At 39.1% G+C, this 21107-nt stretch overlaps 2 protein-coding genes across 8 annotated transcripts in view; one reads left to right on the top strand and one right to left on the bottom strand.

Annotated features, from left to right (window-relative positions):
* The window catches only part of LOC140533104 (TRPM8 channel-associated factor 2-like), a 68216-nt gene that overhangs the window by 12402 nt on the left and 34707 nt on the right, over nt 1–21107 (top strand). For 3 of the 7 annotated variants that reach the window (XM_072652460.1, XM_072652457.1, XM_072652458.1), the window contains 2 exons: nt 12385–12448; nt 13013–13099. The gene's annotated coding sequence lies outside the window, so the exon portion shown is untranslated. Of the gene's footprint in view, nt 1–11487; nt 11988–12384; nt 12449–13012; nt 13100–21107 lie in introns of those variants that run through there. The other 4 variants (XM_072652463.1, XM_072652459.1, XM_072652462.1 and 1 more) reach the window with 3 other exon arrangements.
* On the bottom strand, nt 3335–4293 carry LOC140533103 (olfactory receptor-like protein OLF3). Its single transcript, XM_072652452.1, has one exon. The coding sequence runs from the start codon at nt 4291–4293 to the stop codon at nt 3358–3360; it is 936 nt and encodes a 311-aa protein (XP_072508553.1). The 3' UTR covers nt 3335–3357.

The following is a 21107-nucleotide window of genomic DNA, read 5'->3' as shown; positions in this document are numbered from 1 at the left end:
TAATGCATAAATCCTAAGTCTTTATCATGGTTCTTTTTAGCTAACTCAGGGAAAGCCCACAGCTTTAATTTTAACAAGAATATGTAAGGACAATGGGGATGGGAGTGGGGAGAGACAAAGGAAAAATACAATCAAAGAGATCTCTGAAACCTTGGATGTGGTGATCTTTAGGCCATGGCAGGAGGAGCAACAGAAGAACTAAGAGAGGGACATATATGGTCTTTTGAAGAGGCTACTTCAAACTTGTCACAGACAGCTTAGTTAAGCTTTCAATGACTCCTCCTCATTGATGGGCAGGACAACTACAGTCCCATCATCTCCTCAACACAGTGACTTAATGATGAAGCAAATGTAATAGGTTTCGTAGGGAGAGGTCAGACTCTCACACAACCAATTGATTTCCAAAGTGGTAAATAGCAATGTTGGTACCCAAAGCAATTATATCATCTAGTTATTTTCTGGACCTCTTTTGCCATTTGGATTAGTCTGTTTTTAAGACGTTATTTTCTTTAGCATTTTGGGGGAGTCTCCTTTACCAAGTTGTTAACTCATTTTTCATGATTTTCTTGCATCACTCTCATTCCTCTTTCCAATTTTTCCTCTACTTCTCTTACTTGGTTTTCAAAATCCTTTTTGAGCTCTTCCATTGCCTACCACCAATTTGTACTTTTCTTGGAGGCTTTGGATGTAGCAGTTTTGACTTTGGTGTCATCTTCTGGTTGTATATTTTGATCTTGTTTGTCACCAAAGTAAAATTCTATAGTCTGATTTTTTTTCCTGCTGTTTGCTCATTTTTCCCAGCCAATTTTTTGACTTTTTAACTCTTTGTTAATGTAGGATTCTGCTTTCAATGTGTATTATCCCAATCTTCAGGGGTTTTGTGCAGCTGTTTTCAGAGATATTTCTGAGGACCTGTAAAATTTTCTGTTCTTCCAATGCGGTATAATCAAAAGAGAGATGTTTAGTCCTCTTCTAGTCTGTACTCTGATCTGTGAGCAACCACAAGTACTCTTTTCTGTCTTGCAACTGTGAGGAGGATTTCCTCTCTACCACTGCCACAAGCTCCACTATGCCAGCACTCCTCCTGTCCCCAGGAGTGCCACCCAGGATTGTGATCCAGATGGAAGCATGGGCAGAGCAAGGAAATCCTGCCTCCATGCCAGCAAAGAAATCCCTGCAATCCCCCTCTGATCAGTCACTTGATTCCCCACACTGACTGTGGGCCAAGAACTCTGCAAGCAGGCACAAAAGCAGCTGCTGCTTCTGACCCCCCCCCCCCCCCCCCCATCTCTACCTCCTTGAGGCTGGGGGTTGATGTGCTCTTTTGTCACTCAGGTCTGACAGATCTTCTCTACTGACCTTCTAAGTTGTCTTTGGTATTTGTTGTTTGAGAAGTTTGGAAACCACCACAGCTGCCAGTGATTCAGTGCACTCCTCTTTCAGACTGGTGAAACAGACCTTTCCTATCGACCTTCTAGGTTGTCTTGGGCTGAAGATTTGTTTCATTCCATCATTTTGTGTGTTCTACTGCTCTAGAATTTGTTTAGAGCTGTTTTTTTTTTACAGGTATTTGGAGGGTTTTGGGGGGAGAGCTCAAGCAAATCCCTGCTTTTACTCTACCATGTTGGCTCTACCCCTAGTTATTTTCTAACAAAAAAAAAAACAAAACTCTTTTTCTAGATAACTAGCTCCAACATTTCTAGCAGAACAAAACAATCTGTGAAAATGTAACAAATTGTAAAGCTTCATAATTTTTTTAAAAATCATTTTAAAAATGTTTATACCCTCTAAATTTCAGGACCCTGAGGAAAAATAATGATCACTCCACCCTAACTATTAGTTCTATTGGTTTTAAATGTATGGCAAAAACATGCAAAAAACTGAATGGTAAATCAGATGGGGAAAAGAAATACAAGTTATGAAAGCGTCAAGAAATGACAGACACAGGAGGCATCTACAGAGGGGAGGCAGCTTGTTACAAGTGAATCTTATCTTATAGCTCTCAGCAAAGGCCCACAAAATAAGTTATTTTGGACTATCTCTTAGGGATAGAAATGAAATTGACATTCATAGGAACTGGCTGAACAGGGATCTTTGCAATCGCTCTGTGCTCTTTCACATGCTTATGGATGGCATGCTACTAAATCTGTAGATGACACAAAGCATTGAGGGAGGGCACCATATTGAATGACAGAGGTCAGATTAAAAAATATCTTGTCAGGCTAACACTTTTGTCTGACTCTAAGAACATGATGGGAATAAATATAAATTATTACAGAAGTTAAAAAGCAATTTCTCAACTATAAGGTAGGAAAGGCAAAGTCATGGCTAGAAAGCAGTTTGTCTGCAAAAGACCCTGGGTTTTTGTGAACTCCATATTCAATGTGAGTCAACAATCTGAAAGACAGCTAAAAAAAGGAATCTTGAAAAGAAATCTTAAACTGTATTATCAGAATAAGAGTGTCCAAAACAAGAGGTGAAAATTCACCTGACTTTGCTCTGCTCAGACCACATCTAGAAATTTATGTTCAGTTTCTAAGTGCCACATTTTAGGAAAGATGAAGAAAGCTGGAGAGTACTCAGAGAAGTGCAACAAGAATAAGGAAGAGACATGAATAGAGGTTAATAGAGCTGTTTAGGGGCAGCCAGGTGGTACAGTGGATAGAGTGCTGGGCCTGGAATCAGGCTGACTCATCTGCTGGATTCAAATCTGGCCTCAGATACTTGCTAGTTATGTGACCCTGGGTAAGTCACATAACCCTGTTTGCCTCAGGTTTTGTAAAATGAGCTAGAAAAAGAAATGATAAACCACTCTAGTATCTTTGCCAAGAAAACCCCAAAAGAGGACATGAAGAGTCAGACACAAATGATCAACCACTGAACAACAACATGTTGTAGAAAGGATTGTAGTTCTGGTATGGGGTGGAATATATGCATTCTCAAGGCCCTCCAACTCTGAGATTCTTTGATTCCATGACCCAACCCAATACCCAGAGGTGCTCTGAAATATGAATCTATGGAAGGCGCTAGTATAGATATTAAACAGCATCTATGAAGAGTGAAACTTTCCTTACTATCCCCTACCAACAAAGGTGGGAGCGGGTACCTTTAGGGCATATAAAATTCACTCTCACATCCCACCACATGTCAATATTGATGGCCACTGGATGCCACAACAACCCCCAAGACCTTGCCTTTCCATCCTCTGAACTGAATAACCTATGAGAGGCACTGACCACCATAGGGTACCAAGTAGATAGAGCTCTGTGATGAGAAAATAGAGTATTCTTCCATTCTTTAACTTGTCTTCTCTTTCTTGTTACTGGTGGGGAAACGAAGGGGTAAATCTTGGAACTGTCATGTTTCTTCAGAGAATCTTTTTAGTGATTTCCTCAGAGCACCCATCACTTCCTCGTTCTTCAGGCTATAAATCATAGGGTTCAGCATAGGGGCCACTGTAGTATAGAATAAGGCAAGCATCTTTTCATGTTCTGCTGAGGAGGTGGCCTGGGGTCGCATGTAGGTGAAGATCGTGGCCCCAAAGCAAAGGGACACCACAGTGAGATGGGAGGCACAGGTTCCAAAGGCTTTGCGACGTCCCTGAGTAGAGTGGATACGCAGAATGGCTTTAACAATCTGGGCATAAGAGAACAAGACGAAGGAACAGGGCAACATGATGACCACAAAACCTGAGAAGGTCACCATGATTTTGTTGAAGGAAATATCCACACAAGCCAAACGCAGGACTGCTAGTGTCTCACAGGCAAAATGATTGATGACATCCTTACACAGGGGAAGTCGAAAGGTAATGATCGTCTCCATGAGTGAGTTCAGGAAACCAGCAGCCCAACAGACAGCAGCCAGAGCCATGCACAACCCTCCATGCATGATGACTATGTAGTGTAGGGGAAAGCACACTGCCACATAGCGGTCATATGCCATTGCTGCCAGCAGGAAGAACTCAGTCCCACCCAGTCCCAATGAAATATAGAACTGAAAAACACAGCTATGGAATGGGATAGACTTCCTTGAAGATAGAAAATGAATAAGCATTTGTGGGACAGTGCTGTTTATATAGCAAATATCCACAAAGGACAGAATGCTAAGGAAGAAGTACATGGGGGTATGGAGTCTGGTGTCCAGCCTGATCAGGTGCATGATAAGGAAGTTTCCCAGCATAGTCACCATGTACATAGACAGGAAGAGGACAAAGAGGTAAATCTGAATTTTCCGGTCATTAGATAGCCCTAAGAGAATGAACTCATTCACCCATGTCTGGTTGTTATGGGCCATGTGAGGGTAGTTCTATAAGGATGGGAGCAATATAATGGAGTGCTGATGCTCTGATTCTAGAAAAAAAAATATTTTCTTGTAAATTGTTGCCAGATCCTACTCATATATCCTCAGAAGAAAGGAAAGCATTTACATGTATCATCTCAAAAACCCAATTTGGGTAATATGAGATTAATTCCCTTATGACATCACCGTCAGATGAAAGGTAAACAACTATTATTTTCATTTGACTATTGAGAAAAACTGAGGCTAAGAAATTTTAAGTGCTTCCCAAGTTTTTACTACTATCTAGCATTCATTCAGTCTGAGAGGGAAAGCTGATTTTTTTTCCCCATGGACAATATCTGAAAATGTAAATTTCTGAAGTCTTGCCAAGATCCTTTTTGTCCCATGGTATGATTGATTTTCATATTTCCCCCACTTTTCCCCCTTGGGATCTCATCATCTCCACCACCTTCTTCTCAGGCTAAACAGAACTCCCAGTGGAATACATCCTTGCCACCCAAAGCACTCATACTGTTCTCCTTAAGCTATGTCAGAATCTGAAAGTCTGATTTTCCATCCTTTCAACTTTGTAGTCACTAAAATGTCTCTTTCCATTTTAGAAGGAAGATTACAAATGATAAATTCTGGGGAAAAAAACCTCACAAACAAACAACCATTTTGAAAAGAAGCATGGAGAAATAAATCACTAATACATTTTCTAGGGATGACATGCACAAGGGAATGAAGACTTCATTGGCCAAAATCAATTTTGTTTTACAAATTTGTTTTACAAAATCTGGGTCACTGAACTTAGACTGAGAATAGAGAATCTCAGACCTCCACTTTTTCCTGCTCCTTTGAAATTATGAGCTTCCTGTAGAATGAGAAAAACAGAAACAGTTAGAATGCCAATAGAGACATATACTGCCTATCATTCCTATCAAACTTTATTAATGAGGTGTCCATATTATCAAGAGTATAGAATGCTGAGAGGAGAAAAACATGAGATAGACTGTAAAAGAAAAGGGTGGTGTGTGTGTGTGTGTGTGTGTGTGTGTGTGTGTGTGTGTGTGTGTGTGTGTGTGTAGAAAGTGAATGCCAAGTAGAAATTTTTTAATTTTACTCAAGTAGTAGGGAGTGTTTTGAACACTTGACTGAAACGAACAATTCTGAATGCATGAAAAGGATTATTTTGTCATTGCTACACTGAATAGATAAATAGCAGCTAAGGAGGAGTGGGGGAGAGTGAAGATAAGAGCAATATAGTTCTGCAGTGATGGAGGGTGTGGTACCAAGAACCTGTATTTGTGTGGTGACATTTGGAAGAGATGGAAATAGATTTAGAAAAAGGAAGCAATATACTTGGGAACTGATTAATCACTAGCATTTATATGGTGCCTCAAGGTTTACAAAGCACTTTACGTATGTTACTCTATGTGCTCCTCACAGAGATCCTGTAATGATATATGGACAATAGAGGCACAGAAGTATCAAAGATAATCCCAAAGTTACAAATGGGGACTATTGGGTGAGTGGTAGGGACAGGGAAATAGTGAAGTCAGAAAAAGATTTAGAGCAGAAAGATAATGAGTTCAGTTAAGGACATGATGGGTTTGGGGCATTGGTGGGACATCTGAGTGGAGACATCCTGTTGGAAATGTATGTGCCTATTATCTCCCTGATAGAATGTAAGCACCTTGAGGACAGGTACTGCTTCATTTTTATCCTTGTATCCCCAGTGCCTATCACAATGCTTAGCACACACTAGGAATTTAATACATGCTTGTTGGTTGATTGAGTCCTTTCCAGACATAATGAATGAATAACTTGTCAAAATGCATGTAGGTAGAAGAATGCAGAACACAGCTGAGGAGTATCTAGAAGTCCAAGCTGGCTAGGTGGCCAAATGCATGGAAAGAAAGTGAAAGAAGACTGAAAAGGCAGTATGAGTTAGACTGTGGAGGTCCTTAATTACCAGTCTATTTAGCTACTTTGGATGTCATAGATACATGTCTCTATACATAAACTCTTCATCTAAAAAAATACTTGCAGACATCTACTTACCTACATACATTTGACAGTGTGTACATATTTATTTGCCTATTCACCTATCCATATGCATTCACCTGTTCTGCATCTATATAAAAATGTACATGGCTGTGGTTGTGTGTACACAACTCTAATAGCCATTCACATGTATCCCCCACCAGAAGTGGGGAACCTTAAAGGATTTGTCCTATGAAGTTCGGATTCAGTCAAAGGCTGCAGTGGAGGACCTAGAGGACCATACGTGGCCTTGAGGCCACAAGTTTCCCACCCCCGCAATGCTTTCATAATCACATGGACTCAACAAATTCATTAAATGAATTTCCCTTGCAATCTCTGCCTCCAAGAAATTTTTTTAAAAGTCTGCATCAGGACAACTCAGAATATGCACAAAGAAAACATGCAGAAAAGGTAGACAATATGCAGATGAATAAAAAAATATAGGAGGAACAGAAAATGAGTGAAACAGAATGGGTGGAAAAAAATGAGATGGGAACATAGAAAGGAGTAAGAGAATACATATATAGTCAAGACAAGTAAAGTATGAATGTGGCAGGAAGAGGAGAAAGCAGAGAGCCAGGAAGAGGACAGGAAGGGTCAGAAGAAGAGACTTTGGGGAAAAGGAAGAAAAAGGAGAAATCAAGGAGATGTTTCCATGAAAAAGGCAAAAGCAGAAAGAGGAAATGAAGGAGTCCAAAGAGAAGAGCAAGGGCCATGATAAGACAGGTCAGATCCATAATCATAATCCTAAGTCATTTTACATGTTCCTATCATATATTCAGTAGTAATAAAATATTTAGATGGTATTTTATGTTCCTCCAAAATTATCTTCCCAGCTACTTTATGAGAGTTATGGTGCAGATGTTATTTTCCCTATTTTGTAATGTGGCACAGTGAAAAGAGCACAGGCCTCGGTCAGGAGACTTGGGTTTGAATGAATTAGATGTGTGATCTTAGAAAATTCACTTAGTTTTACCTTTTAAAAAAATAGGATAGTAATAATATATGCTTCTGTATGTTGTTCTTCTCGTTTGTCCTTCGTTCTGGAAGAGGACCATGACATCAAAATGACAACATGACTTGCAGTTGAATTTGATTTGAGTGAGGGAGGGCTGTGCAAGGTCACCAACCCCACTTTACATGCCACTGTATGACTTAATGGACAAAGGATCTTAGAGCCTTAGAGACAGGAAGACCTGAGTTCTAGTCCTGCAAGGGATACATATTAATTGTGTGACCATATGGAAACTACTTAGTCTAGCGTCCTAGGTAGTGCTCTAATACAGTTTCTTCTTAATCTCTCTCTCTCTCTCTCTCTCTCTCTCTGTCTTTATCTCTCTCTCTCTCTCCCTCTCTCTCTCTGTCTCTGTCTCTGTCTTTATCTCTCTCTCTCTCTCTCTCTCTCTCTCTCTCTCTCTCTCTCTCTCTCTCTCTCTCCCTCTCTCTCTCTGTCTCTGTCTCTGTCTTGATCTCTCTCTCTCTCTCTCTCTCTCTCTCTCTCTCCCTCCCTCCCTCCCTCCCTCCCTCCCTCCCTCTCTCTCTCTCTCTCTCTCTCTCTCTCTCTCTCTCTCTCCCTCTCTCCCTCTCTCTCTCTCTCTCTCTCTCTCTCTCTCTCTCTCTCTCTCTCTCATTGGCCCCCCTTTGACACTCTAGTGCAGCTGATGTACCCCTTCTCAAAATAGTGGTTTTAAATGTATAAAATAAAATCCATAGAATCAAAAAGGAAACCAAATATTTAAATACGCATACCAAAATGTACTTTTTAAAAGGTCATGCTTTGCAGGTGTGTATATCCAGATCTGTGTTGGGCAAGGGTCTTTTTTTTTTAGTAACAAGGTCTGTTCCCAGTGGCATGCTTATTGTCTACATAGAAAGGGGAGCAGTCTTGCCTTCATGTCTAAGTCTGACTGAAGGAAATCACTCATATGCTTTTAGCTGAACTTGTTAACAAATTCTCAAGTGGAATGTGAAAGGACACAGGCAGGAGCAAGGGAATAGGAGGAAGGAGAGAAGGGGAAAAGATAGGGGGAATAGGAAGATGTAGCAAACAAAGGCTTTGCACCTGAAAAAAAAAACTATGGATGCTTGGTTGGTCAGCTTTCTTTGGATGGGACTGTCTCCTTATATCATACTTTCCTTCCTATTCTTCTCTCAGCTCTACTACTTTTGATTTCAGTCTCTTTTCTGAAATTGTTTCTTTTTCCTCCTTTTCATCTCTTAGCATGTCAATGTGTGTATTATCAGAGTATATATTAATCGTTGAATAAATGCTTGTTACTGAATTTATGCATAAAGGAAATAAACTGTGAAAGATATGGGCACTCTGAAAAATGTGGGTACTATATAAGGTTAAGATATAATCAACATTATAATTAATGTCATAATAAAGCATCATTCCAGCATCTGAATATAAAACATTTTTTTTGTATATGGATCCAAACCCCATATAGTTACAGACCTAGGGATGAAAGTATCACAAAAAGATCTAGAAGTAACTTTGGAGACCATGTAGTCTAACCTTCTCATTTTTGTAGATGAGGAAACTGAGGACCAGAGAGGCTTTTTAATTTTCCCAAGGCCATGAAGAGCCTCAATTTGACCCCAGGACACCTGATTTCAAACTCACTACATCTCTCTACAACTCACTACATCATATGTTTGCAAAGGTTGATATTTGGGGTAGGATGGCTCTATTTACTTATTGAAACAGTTTTGTTTCACCCTTACTATTTATCCCATGCTCTTTATTTTGGATGATGTAGTTCTCCCATATATGGTCCCAGTGTCACTGACTGGGTCTGAAGAATCTAATTAGTGTCGGGAGAACAGGAGCTAAAAACAAATGAGGAAGCCATGTTTATTCTGATTTCACTGTTTATCAACTCCCCTAACAAGGCTAGGATTTGAAATAAGGTTTAAAATATTAGTTGAATTTTCACTCTTCAATCACATGTTTACTAAGAGTCTACAATATCCTCTGCACCTTACCTCCCTTCACTCCCTTTACTTGGGGACATAAAGCAAGCTGCCAAGAGGCAAGTTTATGTTTGGTCAAAGGGAAAACTTGTTAATGATTGGAATTATCCAAAAATTAAGTAGGCTGACTTGAGAAGTAGTGGGCTTTTTCTAACTATCTTCAAGAAAAGACTGGATGGCCACTTCTGCAGTTTATTACAGAGGACCCCTTTTGTGTATAAGTTGAACTAGAGGGCTGCTGAGGTCCCTTCCAACCAAGATTTTGAAAACAATATTACTTATAAACTTCCATGTTACCAAAGCATAAATATGTAAAGCAAATGGAAAGGAAATAAGTTCCCTGTCAACATGTTCCTAAAAAGAAAAAACTTTGTCACTTAGTGGGTCATTGCTGAAGTGAGCACTACAGTCCATGCATGGATGCTGCCTTCACTCCCTCAATTCACAGCAAAGCAGATTTCCACAGGCTCAGAAAAGATAAGTAAATCCCTCTGCAGGAACCAGCCTTGTGACCTCATCATTTAGGAAAGAGCTAGGAACCACAAGGTTGACATCTGGCCCAGATATCCACTGCAAGAGTGAGGAGTCCTGTCATAGAACCTTGGTCTCAGCTGAGAATCATCTGAGTTGGTGGAACCCCACCCTGGCTACCTTTCTCCTGCTTCCTCACTCAGTCATAATCTGTCTTAGGAAGCACTAGAGCACCCACAATCTTTTAGAACTAGATATACAACTTGTCACCTGCCTCTCTGGTTACCAAACTCCAAGTCATTTTTGCAGAAGTTATGAAGCCAGAAGGAGCCAATGGATTTCAGAAAGCCTGCTTTCCCAATACACACTGAAGTCATGAAGGCCCACAGCCATGTGATGAATCCAAGAAAACAGCTGACTCACCTCCAGTCCAGGAGGCCATCCTTTGCATGGGAAGCAAGGGCAGGAGTGAACAAAGTATAGGGGTTGAAACAAGAACAGACAACTTTTTTTGACCTCAGGGAGGAAATCTCAAGAGGCCAATTATTATTTTTGTTATTTGCTTGTTAAATTCCTGTTATTTTCCCTCTCAGTCCCTCACCTGTATTTCAGACTTTCCAAATTTAGTATTTTCTTTCTCTGTCCCAGAAGTAGCTGCCTCACCTCATGAGGTTCATTAACGGGCATTCCCCAAGGTTTCTAGTGACACTACCTTTGGATATTTGCATCATTTTAGCAATGGGATGTCCATATATTTGTCAAGGAATGTGTGTGACCCCCATTCAATTCAAGTAAACTTTTATTAATCACCTAAAATATGCAAAGTATTGTGCAAGGAACTATTGAAGATAGATTGTGCACGAGATAAAGTTCCTGCCTTTATGGAATATAGAAAATGATACAGAAATATTAAATATTGAAGAAGTTTTATAGTGAATATCAAAATACCAGGTCCATGGGTGGGGTGGATAGACAGTTTCTAACTTGGAAGAGGGGGTAGTCAAGAAGGTCATACTAAAGAGGACACATTTCACTTCAGCTTAAAAAAATTGGACAGTAAAAGAAAGGAATGGGAACACTTCAGGCATTGAGAACAGTATGATCAAGGAGCCTTACACTATTAAATCTCACAGAGTTGTTCCTCGGAAAGTCCTTAAAACTCTTAAAGTACTATGGTAAGGTCAGCTCTTACTTTCATTAAGATCCTAACCTGCATATAGTTGCAAAAAGAAAATACCAATGTTCATTTTTCCTTTTCTCTTTAAGAACCAATCATATTAATGGTTGACAAAGACAGTGGTTAAACTCATGTTCTTCGTGCTCATTTAATCTTTACAAAACATTGTGAAATAGGAAGAAACATTATGGTCAAAATAATATTATATTAGAGATTGATGACTCTGGGTTCAAATTCGGGTCCTGCTACTTGCTACTTTTGTGACTTTGAATAAGTCACTCTTGGGAATTTTGTTTGTTCATCTATAAAATAATGGGTCAGAGAAGGTCATCCCTCAGGTCCCTTTTACAAATGAGTGAATTGTGATTCAGATAAGTTGAAGTGGTGTGTTCAAACTCAGATGTCTAGACACACAACTGGGAAGAAGATGGAATCAAAAGGGCTACTTCCTAGACTATATTGTATAATCTTAATAGAAAATAAAGTTATTAAAGTCTATAGGAATTTTTTCCATCCTTCATGTAGTCCCTCTGTTTTCAGATGAAAGAAATGTGAGATGCACAAATTTAAAGACATTTTCACCCCATATGATCTTATGGACTATTTGTGCTCGATCTGTGGTAGAGCTTTCCACGTTTGCGTTGATCTGATCAGCCAGAGCTGGACACACTGTACCTTGACCCCAACATAGTGATGTCATTTTGAACCTCTTCGAGAATAAAGAACAACAACCATCACCACTTGAACCTGTCCTGAGAAGAATTGATTCTATCCCTTTGCCTTCCCTTTTGGAAGTTTTAAAGAAGTTCATTTAAAGAAGTTCACAGAACCTCATAGTTGGAAGAGAACTCAGAGGCCATCCATTCCAGCCCATACCTGAATAATAGTCACCTTTAAAACAGAATCAACAAGTGATTATCTAGCCTTTGCTTAAAGACCTCCAGTTAGAAGAAACCCAACTTTCTTCAAGAAAGTCCATTTTATTTGGGGATAGTGTGAGTTACAAAGAAAAGTTTTTAAAAAGACAGAATAGTACATGGTAAGTGTAACATTCTCTCATTTTTGCAGATCTGTAATAATGAGAACTTGATCACTTTTACTACCTCCTATAAAGATCAGAACCCAGGATCCAAATTGAAATTCTCTATTAATGATCACCAGCATATCCAAAATATCTCACCCTTTCTTTCCTCCCCTTTTATTTCAACTACAAGGATATGACAGCAAAAACTGGTTCAGGAAAGGATGCAAAAAACTTTAGAAATCCTTTTAATTTGGAAAAACCATGAAGTACTGTCATACTTTAACATGGGCCCATACTTTGGTTTTATGAGCATGAAGCTTAACTGTGGATTATTTAAGCAAATAAACTATGAGAATGGTCATGATAGAAAAAAAAGAATTAGACAAACTGTTATCTGCTCTGCTTCTGACAGATAAAGACAGCTCCTGTGGATTTCCGGAAAAGTGAAGCTCCATCACCACTTTGACATATGCTAGGTATGTGATTTCTTATCCTAACACCTCCTATAGTTCCCTTTTCTCCCTAAGTGGTCTGTAATTCCTTCATTTCTATTCTGTTGGCTCTCCTACAATCAACCAAGCAATAAGTATTAGTCCTCCTTTCATACCACCCATTCATTCTTTGGTTCTTGAATTTCATCACATGAGTAGATCATGATTTGAAATTCTATCTCTTACTCCTTTCCTTCCCTCTTATCTTTTTCCTTCTGAATACTATATATCACCATCCACAGTCCAACTCTAGTCATTGATCTCATCCCTTCCTCAGTTACATTCAACTTCCTTTCTCTTGTCTAACATCTCCTCTTTGAGTCAAACTGTCAAACTGCTTTCTCCTCCTCTTCCTACTCCTTGAGTCCCTCTGTTTTAGCATGAGCCCTTATCCTTGCCTCCTCCTATTCAGATCTTCCTTTTCCTTCATCTCAAGTCCTGTTGCTTCTTTTTAAGTCTTCCCATATTTCCTTTTCCTGAACCAAAACCATCCAAATTTTTGTCACATTTTCTTCTCCCTTTTATCCTTTTCTCTTTTCTACCAATCAGGTCTTCCTCCCAACCAAATCAGAAGGGAATTTATAAAACCTTATCCAGCTACCACAGAAGAAGCAAGCTGGGAAATAAAAATAGAGTGTAAGTTCCTTTCAAATTCCATAGAGATGAAAGGGCATGTGCCAAATAAAGGGGAGACATATTTGCCAAGCTTTGAGGGAGGAAAGAGGTAAATGTGAGGAATTCACTATGAATTGATCAAGAGTGAAAGAGGCACATTCATTGGTGCCACCCAAGCAAGATAAGGTTTCAGGGGTATCTAAGGAGATAGTTACCTATGAAAAGTAGACCTGTGGGACCAAGGAAGCCATATGAGCCAAAAGAGGGACCAAAGGAAGCCATGTAACCAAGCCATGAGCTGAAAATCTTAAAGAACCCAGAGGCATTCTCATCATAGGATTAAAAGAGCTTTCCCTTCATCCACTGATTGTGCAGTTGGCATCATTTTTGGAGGAGAAGAAACAGAATAGAGAGTATCTATGAGGAAAATGCTAGCTATGGTAAGAAGGATACAACCTTGACTGTGCATGTGTTCATCCTTCATTGCTGAAGAAGACCATGCCATCAGAGAAATAATTGCATGACTTGTACTTGACTTTGCTTTGAGTGAGGGAGGGCTGTGCGGGTCACCAGCCTCACTTCTCCGCCAGAGCCATCTGAATCTAGTGACCAGATATTCATCAGGATAACTGGAGATGGCCCAGGTTGTAATGTGCAACCTTGGCCATTTTAGGGTAAGGTCTTATCCAACTCTCACTTTGAGTGAGATATACCCATTCAATGAACAGACCTCTTTAAGTAGTTACTCTGGGGATAGCCCCTTAAAAAAAATTCAAACTGGGAAGGGAAGACCCTCAGGGTTCCTGGGTAAAAGAGAAACAGTTCCTATTTAGTAATTATATATCTCTGGGGGAAAAGTGGTATGGAGAGCAGTGAATGAAGGAGAGTAATATGAGTCAAGAATGAAAAGAAGAAAAAATGTAGGAGCAATAATGTGGAAGAATTTAAATGCCAGCTTTGCTATAGGTACTAACTAGGTATCTACTCTACAATTATTGAAGAGGGGAGTATTACAGCCATAGTTGAGTTTTGAGTCTATCAATTCGGCAGCTATAGAGAGGATGGACTAGAAAGGAGAGAGACCAAAAGCAAGAAGGTCCATTTATGAGCTACTCCAAATATCAGTTGGTTAATAAGTATTTATTGAGCACCTACTATGTGTCAGGCTCATTGCTAAGTGGTGGAATTACAAAAAGACAGTCCTTGCACTCAAGGAACTCACAATCTAATATGGAATCTGATGAGGAAAACAATATGCAAACAACTAAGTACAATTAAGCTATATACAAGATAAATTGGAAATAATCCACAAGGAAAGACACTAAAATTGAGAGGAATCAGGAAAGGCTTCCTGTAGAAGGTAGGATTGTAGATGAGACTTGAATGGATGCGTAGATGAGGATTCAGATCATACACAGTCAGTGGGAGACAGTCTGAAAACACCTCAACTTGGGAGATAACAGTCGTTTGATCAAGGAACAGTTGTAAGGAGGACAATATTAAGCAGGTCTGAGCAGGGTTCAGTCTAGAATGAATTCTCAGACTCAAGCAATCTTTAGGTCAAGTTGGCAAAAGTTTATCGTTATACTTTTCAGTGGGCAAAAGTTCTTAAGGAACCTGGGACCTAGTACATTTAAAATTTATAAAAGATAAAACTATAGTAAAACTTGTGCCAGATATGCTAATTAGGTGTTCCAGGGTAGGGTCAGAGAGTGTTTAAGGAGCAGTCAGTTCTTATAGGAACATATACTTTTTGTATCTACTATGCAGACATTTTACCCAGAGTTCTCCAGGAAAATCCCAAGGGGGTCTCCATAGGGAGATAACCTGTTAGGGCTGACTGAGAACTGTTCAGTCTGCCACCCATCAGTGTCTTATTTGACTGGATAGATGTGGGGAGTATACATACGTCTAAAGTCTAGGCTGCACATAATGAGAAGTCCAGGACACTTATAATGAGGTAGGGAGTTGGTCTAGATAGTCCACTGGGTACAGCATATCTTTATGAGCTAGTACAAAGCAGCTCAAACTAATACTTCTTATTGGTGCAGTTTGTTCCTGTACCAGTAAGAGATATAAGTGTTTTTCTGGGGCCCCCTCATGAGTAATTGCTAGGCATAGTGCCCGTAGTGATTGGGGTCGAAGCACAGGCACAAAAGCACCCCATCAATGTCACTGAATTGAAGAATATATATGTGGGAGGAGGTATAAAAAGATTAAAAAAGATAGGAAAGCTTTGAATGCAAGAGGATTTTATGTGTGATCCTGGGGGTGATAGGGAGCCATTGAAGTTGTTGTAGGTGGGTGACATGGTTGGACCCACAATTTAAGAAGATTATTTTGATACCCACAGTCAGTGGACATGATCTGGTGAAGATCTAACAAAGGAGTTTGAGAAGGAGTGAGTTAAGTAAAAAGAAAAAGAATTATAAGGCAAGTGTCATGAAAATCTAGGGAGAAGAGATTATCAAGGAGAAGATAATCCACATTGTAAAATTCTGCAGAAAGGTCAAGAAGGATAAGAATTGAGAAAAAGCCATTTGATTTGAGAATTAAGAGATAAGAAACTTCAGAGAAAAAGCAGTTTCAGTTGAATGATGAGATCAGAAACCAGATTGTAGATGGTTAAGAAGAGAATGAGTGGAAAGGAAGTAAGGCACATATTACTGATAACCCTCTCAAGGGGTTTAGCCATAAAAAAAGAAGACAGAATGGGGATGATAGTTAGCAGGAATGGATGGATTAAGTGAGGGTTTTTTCAGAATAGTGTGGATGTATTTGTAAATGTCAGGAAAACAACCAGTAGACGGAGAAATTCAAGTAAGACTGGGTATGAGAGAGAAGTCTCTCAGCTAGAGAAGATGGGATGGAATGTGATTACTTGTGCATGTGGAGGAGTTTGCCTTGAAAAGAAGTGTCACCTCTTATTGTGAAATGGGGGTGAAGGAGGGAATAGTGGCAGAAGGCATCAGGAGGGAAGAAGGAGATCTTGGTGAATGGCCTCAGTTTTTTCTATAAAATATGAGGTAAGATTCTTGGCTGAGAGAATAGGGATGGGAGGGGCAACCACAGGAGTTTTGAGGCAGCGTTAAAAAAAAAAAAAAAGTTTGGAAGAGCTATTATTGTGAGAAGCATAGGGAGCCAAATGGGGACATATGAAAGGATGGTCCACACGAGAGATTCATGTCAGTCTCTTCAGGAGAAATAAAAAAACTGGAAGTACTACATCAAGTGTATTGAATTTCTCATCACAAATATTCTAGTGAGTGAGTCGGTGAGAAGTTCTACTTAGTCTAGAAGGATATTAGTTCTTTGAAAGGTAAGGAACTGGTAAGAGTGGTCCTAATGTATTGATTTAAGATCTATCTTACCTGACTGGTTTATAGGGGAGGGCATGAGGGTATCAATAGTAATGTATATTTATAATTTAAGGTTTGTAAAGTGCTTTGCATACATTAATTATATCACTTGTTAAATTGAACTGGCTCTGGAAATGACAATGTCTCTGGTATATTCTTGAATCCACTAATGAAGGTATTAAATGAAAATTCAAGAATCTGTCAAGTCAAGAAGAGAAGGGATTGGCAATATCTTCATGGTACAAATATCAACAGGTGCTGTATTTATGCTATAGTGCTATAGATGAGACTTGGTCATTCTAGGATACTGCCATGACAGTGAGAGGTCAGTGTGCTCAGAGGAAAAACTAAGACCAGGAATCTAGCTAGGCAGAAGAGGTCAGTCAAACACTAGAAGTATAATAATTCAGGTTTCTAAGAATGAGGCACAACTATGAAGAATTAAGTGGTTATCATAGCTTTAGAAAAAAAAGCAGTCAATCTAGGGAAATCAATTAAGGCAATAAGGACTGAGTGAGCACCATAGCTCTACCTCCATAGCTCAGATTACAGGAGATTAGTAAATAAGCTAGACCTGTAGTAGTAAGCAGGGAACACAGGCAGTTTTTATCCAAGGGTAGGGACTGTTGACTTTTATACTTTCTATTGGGAGGTTGGGTGGGAAGAGATGGACGATGGACTCAGGAGTGTAAATTTTAAGTTATAGAACTTAAGTCCCACAGGTGCAGCTTACTAACAATTAAAACAGGAAAGGTAGAAAGGGAATGAGATGGGTGGCAAGAATGTGAAAAAGAGCAAGGCTGAGCAAGAAAGCCAAGATCAGTCCCTGCAAAGGTGATTGGTGATTGCCTAAGGAGAAAGAACTCAGAAACCAGAACAGAAGGCAAACCTCTCTCTCTCTCTCTCTCTCTCTCTCTCTCTCTCTCTCGTATTTATTGTTTACTCATGTCTGACTCTCCATGACCCCATTTGACCTTTTCCTGGCAAAAATACTGGAATGGTTGGACATTTCCTTCTCCAGTTCATTTACAGATGAGGAAACTGAAGCAAACAGGGTGAAGTGACTTGTCCTGTGGCCAGATTTGAACTCAGGAAGATGAGTCTTCCTGACTTCATGCCCAGCACTCTATTCATTGTGCCACCTACTTGCCCATATACACTTACATACATGGGAAGCTGAGTAGCACACTGAATAAAGTGCCTATACATAAATATGGGAGTATGTATACATACGCATATATACAAATATATGTAGTTTTAAGTGGGATGAAAGGGTAAAGTTAAGAACAATTGTAGTCTGCATCATGGAATTGCCATTTTAGTAGATTTTATATATATATATACATATATAATATTTAAGACATTAAAGTTGGGGCAGTTAGATGCCTGTATATGTTTAAAAAAACTATATGATATGACTGGTTTAGTGCATCTGCATTGAATATAAGCAAACCAAAGATGTTTCTCATAAATATTATACAGTAATGAAAGGCAGGCCTATGAATTGGTAGTTGTTATTTTCTTTTTATTTGGGGAACGAAGTGCTGACTCTTCTTTTCTGTTCCTTTGGTTTCAGCACAAAATAAGGTTATCCTTGATGAAAGAATCAGCAAAGATCAGTTAAGCTTTCTCTGACAGTGTATTTTCTTGTTTTTGTTGTTATTTCATAATTCAACTATGTCCAACCCTTTATGACTCTATGGACCATAGTATGTCAGTCCCTTGCATCCTCCACTCTCTCTCAAAGTCTGTCCAAGCTCATGTTCATTGCTTCCATGATACTATCAACCCACATCACCTGCTGCCCTCCATTCTACCTTTTGTCTTCAGTCTTCAGGGGCTTTCCAAGGAGTCCTGTCTTCTCATTATGTGGCTAAAACATTTAAGCTTCAACTTCAGTATCTAACCTTCCAGCAAATAGTCTGAGTTAATTTCCTTAAGTATAGACGAATCTGAACTCCTTGCTGCGCAACAGATTCTCCAAAGTTTTCTCCAGCACCAGAACTTGGAAGTGTCATCTCTGCACTCAGTTTTCCTTATAATCCAACTCTCAAACTTATACATGACTACTGGAAAAAACAATGCTTTGACTTCACAGACCTTTGTCAGTAAGGTGATGTTTCTGCTTTTTAGTATGCTGAACATAATTACCTTAGCTTTCTTTCCAAGGAGCAAACATCTTTAATTTCCTGGCTACAGTTACCATCTGTAGTGATCTGACTCCAAGAATATAAAATCTGACACTGCTTCCATTTCTTCTCCTTCTATTTGTCTAGAGGTGATGGGACCAGTTGCCAAGATCTTAATTTTCTGAATGTTAAGATTGAAGCTAGTTTTCACCTTCCCCTCTCACCTTCAAGAAGCTTCTTAATCCTTCTTCCCTTTCTGCCATCAGAGTGGTGTCATCTACATATCTGAGACTGTTGATATTTCTCCTAGCAATTTTCATTCTGGCTTTTGATTCTTCCAGCCTGGCATTTCTCATGATGTACCCTACATACAAGTTAAACAAATAAGGTGACAATATATAGCCTTATCATACTCCTTTTCACCTTTTCCAATCTTAAACCAATCCATTGTTCCATGTTCAGTTCTAACTGTTGCTCTTGGCTTGTATACAGGCTCCTCAGGTTACAAGATGATCTGGTACTCTCATCTCTTTGAAGACTTGCCACATTTCATTGTTGCTCTACATAAAGTTTCTAGTATAGAGATGTATAGTAGAACATATGCTTAGAGATAAATAACTAAGAATATATGATCCCACTATGTCAACCTGTTTATGTTAAAAAAAATATATTATCTGAGTAAAATAGAGCCTTTAAAGTGCTCCTCAAGACAAAAAGAGGAAGCTGTTTTCCATATATGTTTTGAAATTAGAAAAAATTTAGTGACATATCAATAGGGGTAACTATTTTAGCATCAGGGGAGTTCAGCCCAATTCTCTGCCAAGCATCTCTTTCCTTTTAGCCAGAAATACAACCTAGAATCATAATATGGTACTTATTTACTCTCTGCATTTTAAGCCTTGGTTCAGGATTAATCTCTTCAAGCTAATGTTCATAAGCCCCTAATCTGTCTACATTTCTTCCTCAAAAGAGTGTTTTTATTATTGATCACCGAATATCACATGGTAATACTTAAAACAAAACACGTGAAGACAATTTATTTAAAATAAAAAAGCAGTGTGAAGTAGAGAAATACACAGAGAATAAATACTCTCAATGCTCATGTCCCAAAGCACATCTTTTCTTTGTAATTTCCCAGGGACAGAAGTTTGAAAGTCCAACCCAGTCCCAGTCCCATGACCCAGCCTTCACTGGAAATGTTGGGATAGCTAGCATTTGTATAGCATTTTGAGGTTTGTGAAGCACTTTACAAACATTATCTTATTTGATCCTCATAACAATTCTGGGGGACAGGTCCTATTATTAATTCCCATTTTACAGCTGAAACTTGGAGAGACAAAGGTTAAATAACTTGTCCAGGATCACAAAACTAGTGTGAGAGGCTGGATTTGAACTCAGGTATTCCTGGTCCCAAGTACAGATCTCTTCCAAGTACACACTTAGCTGCCATCTCCTAGTTACTCATCACTAGGGAAATAAGTAACCTTCACTCCCAGAAGCTCCTTCTGCTTGCTATAGAAGTTCTGTTCCAACTGGGAATAGGGAGCAGTAGTAGCAGAAATTCCCTGCTGAGGGAGGAAAAGGACAGAAGGGGCTAGGAGAGGGAGGATCACATCAAGTCCAAACCAGAGATGAACAGGAATGATGAAGCCTGTTGGGGCTGCATCAGTCTGACTACATGAGAACCCAACAGCTGACCTTCGCAAGCCTTAGTCCCCTAGTGGGGTATGGTATGCCATACCACTTTCCACCCTCTTGCTTTCTTTTCTCTTTCTTCCTAGCTCAGACCTAACTTATCATTTTCCTCCACCAAAGAACCATAACCTTCAGTCCAAAAACTAGATGAATTTATCCCCAAGTCACATGCGAGGCACACCAAGACACGTGGGCAAATTGAAATAGTCCTAGCAACTGCCACTAATGGAAGGAGTGATTTGCACCACAGATTCTACTGCATCCTCCCAGAGTAAAGACATGAGATACCTTAGGACTTCTGTAAATGTACATCATAAACATTTATAAATTAGTATATCATATCATTGGTAATCACTTCAAAGATTTAGAACATGTACATGAGTATAATACATTTATAAGTACATATAGAGAAACATATACTTTTGTACCAAATTATATATCATCCAAATGAGAATTATGTGTAGTAAGCATGAATCAATTCCGAAATTCAGAATGCATAACTCATAAAGTAAAAGTCTATATAATAAGGTTGTGCACTACAGATCAAGGATTCTCAGTTTGATTTAGGGACCTCTGGGGGTCCCTGAGACTTATGGTCCAGGAAGCTAAAACTGTTTTCATAAAAATATTAAGATGTTTTAATTCCTAATATAGTAAATATCAGTAAATCCAACCTACATAAACAGGAGTTCTTTGGATTTTTCAATAATTTTTAAGACTTTAAAGGGGTCATGAGATCAAAAAAGTTTGAGAACCACTACTGTAGACAAAATATTTCACATGCAATGTGTAACACATAGAATTACATATGAGATGGCATACGTATCACATGCAGAAATCTAGTAC

This window comes from Notamacropus eugenii, chromosome 3, assembly GCF_028372415.1.
Source record: "Notamacropus eugenii isolate mMacEug1 chromosome 3, mMacEug1.pri_v2, whole genome shotgun sequence".
Lineage (NCBI taxonomy): Eukaryota > Metazoa > Chordata > Mammalia > Diprotodontia > Macropodidae > Notamacropus > Notamacropus eugenii.
Note: the sequence above shows the minus strand (reverse complement) of the source record. Positions and strands in the feature narration are given on the sequence as shown.

What these genes read in the sequence shown, in the direction of transcription:
- LOC140533103 (XM_072652452.1), bottom strand. Translation starts at nt 4,293, where the DNA reads ATGGCCCATAACAACCAGACATGGGTGAATGAGTTCATTCTCTTAGGG.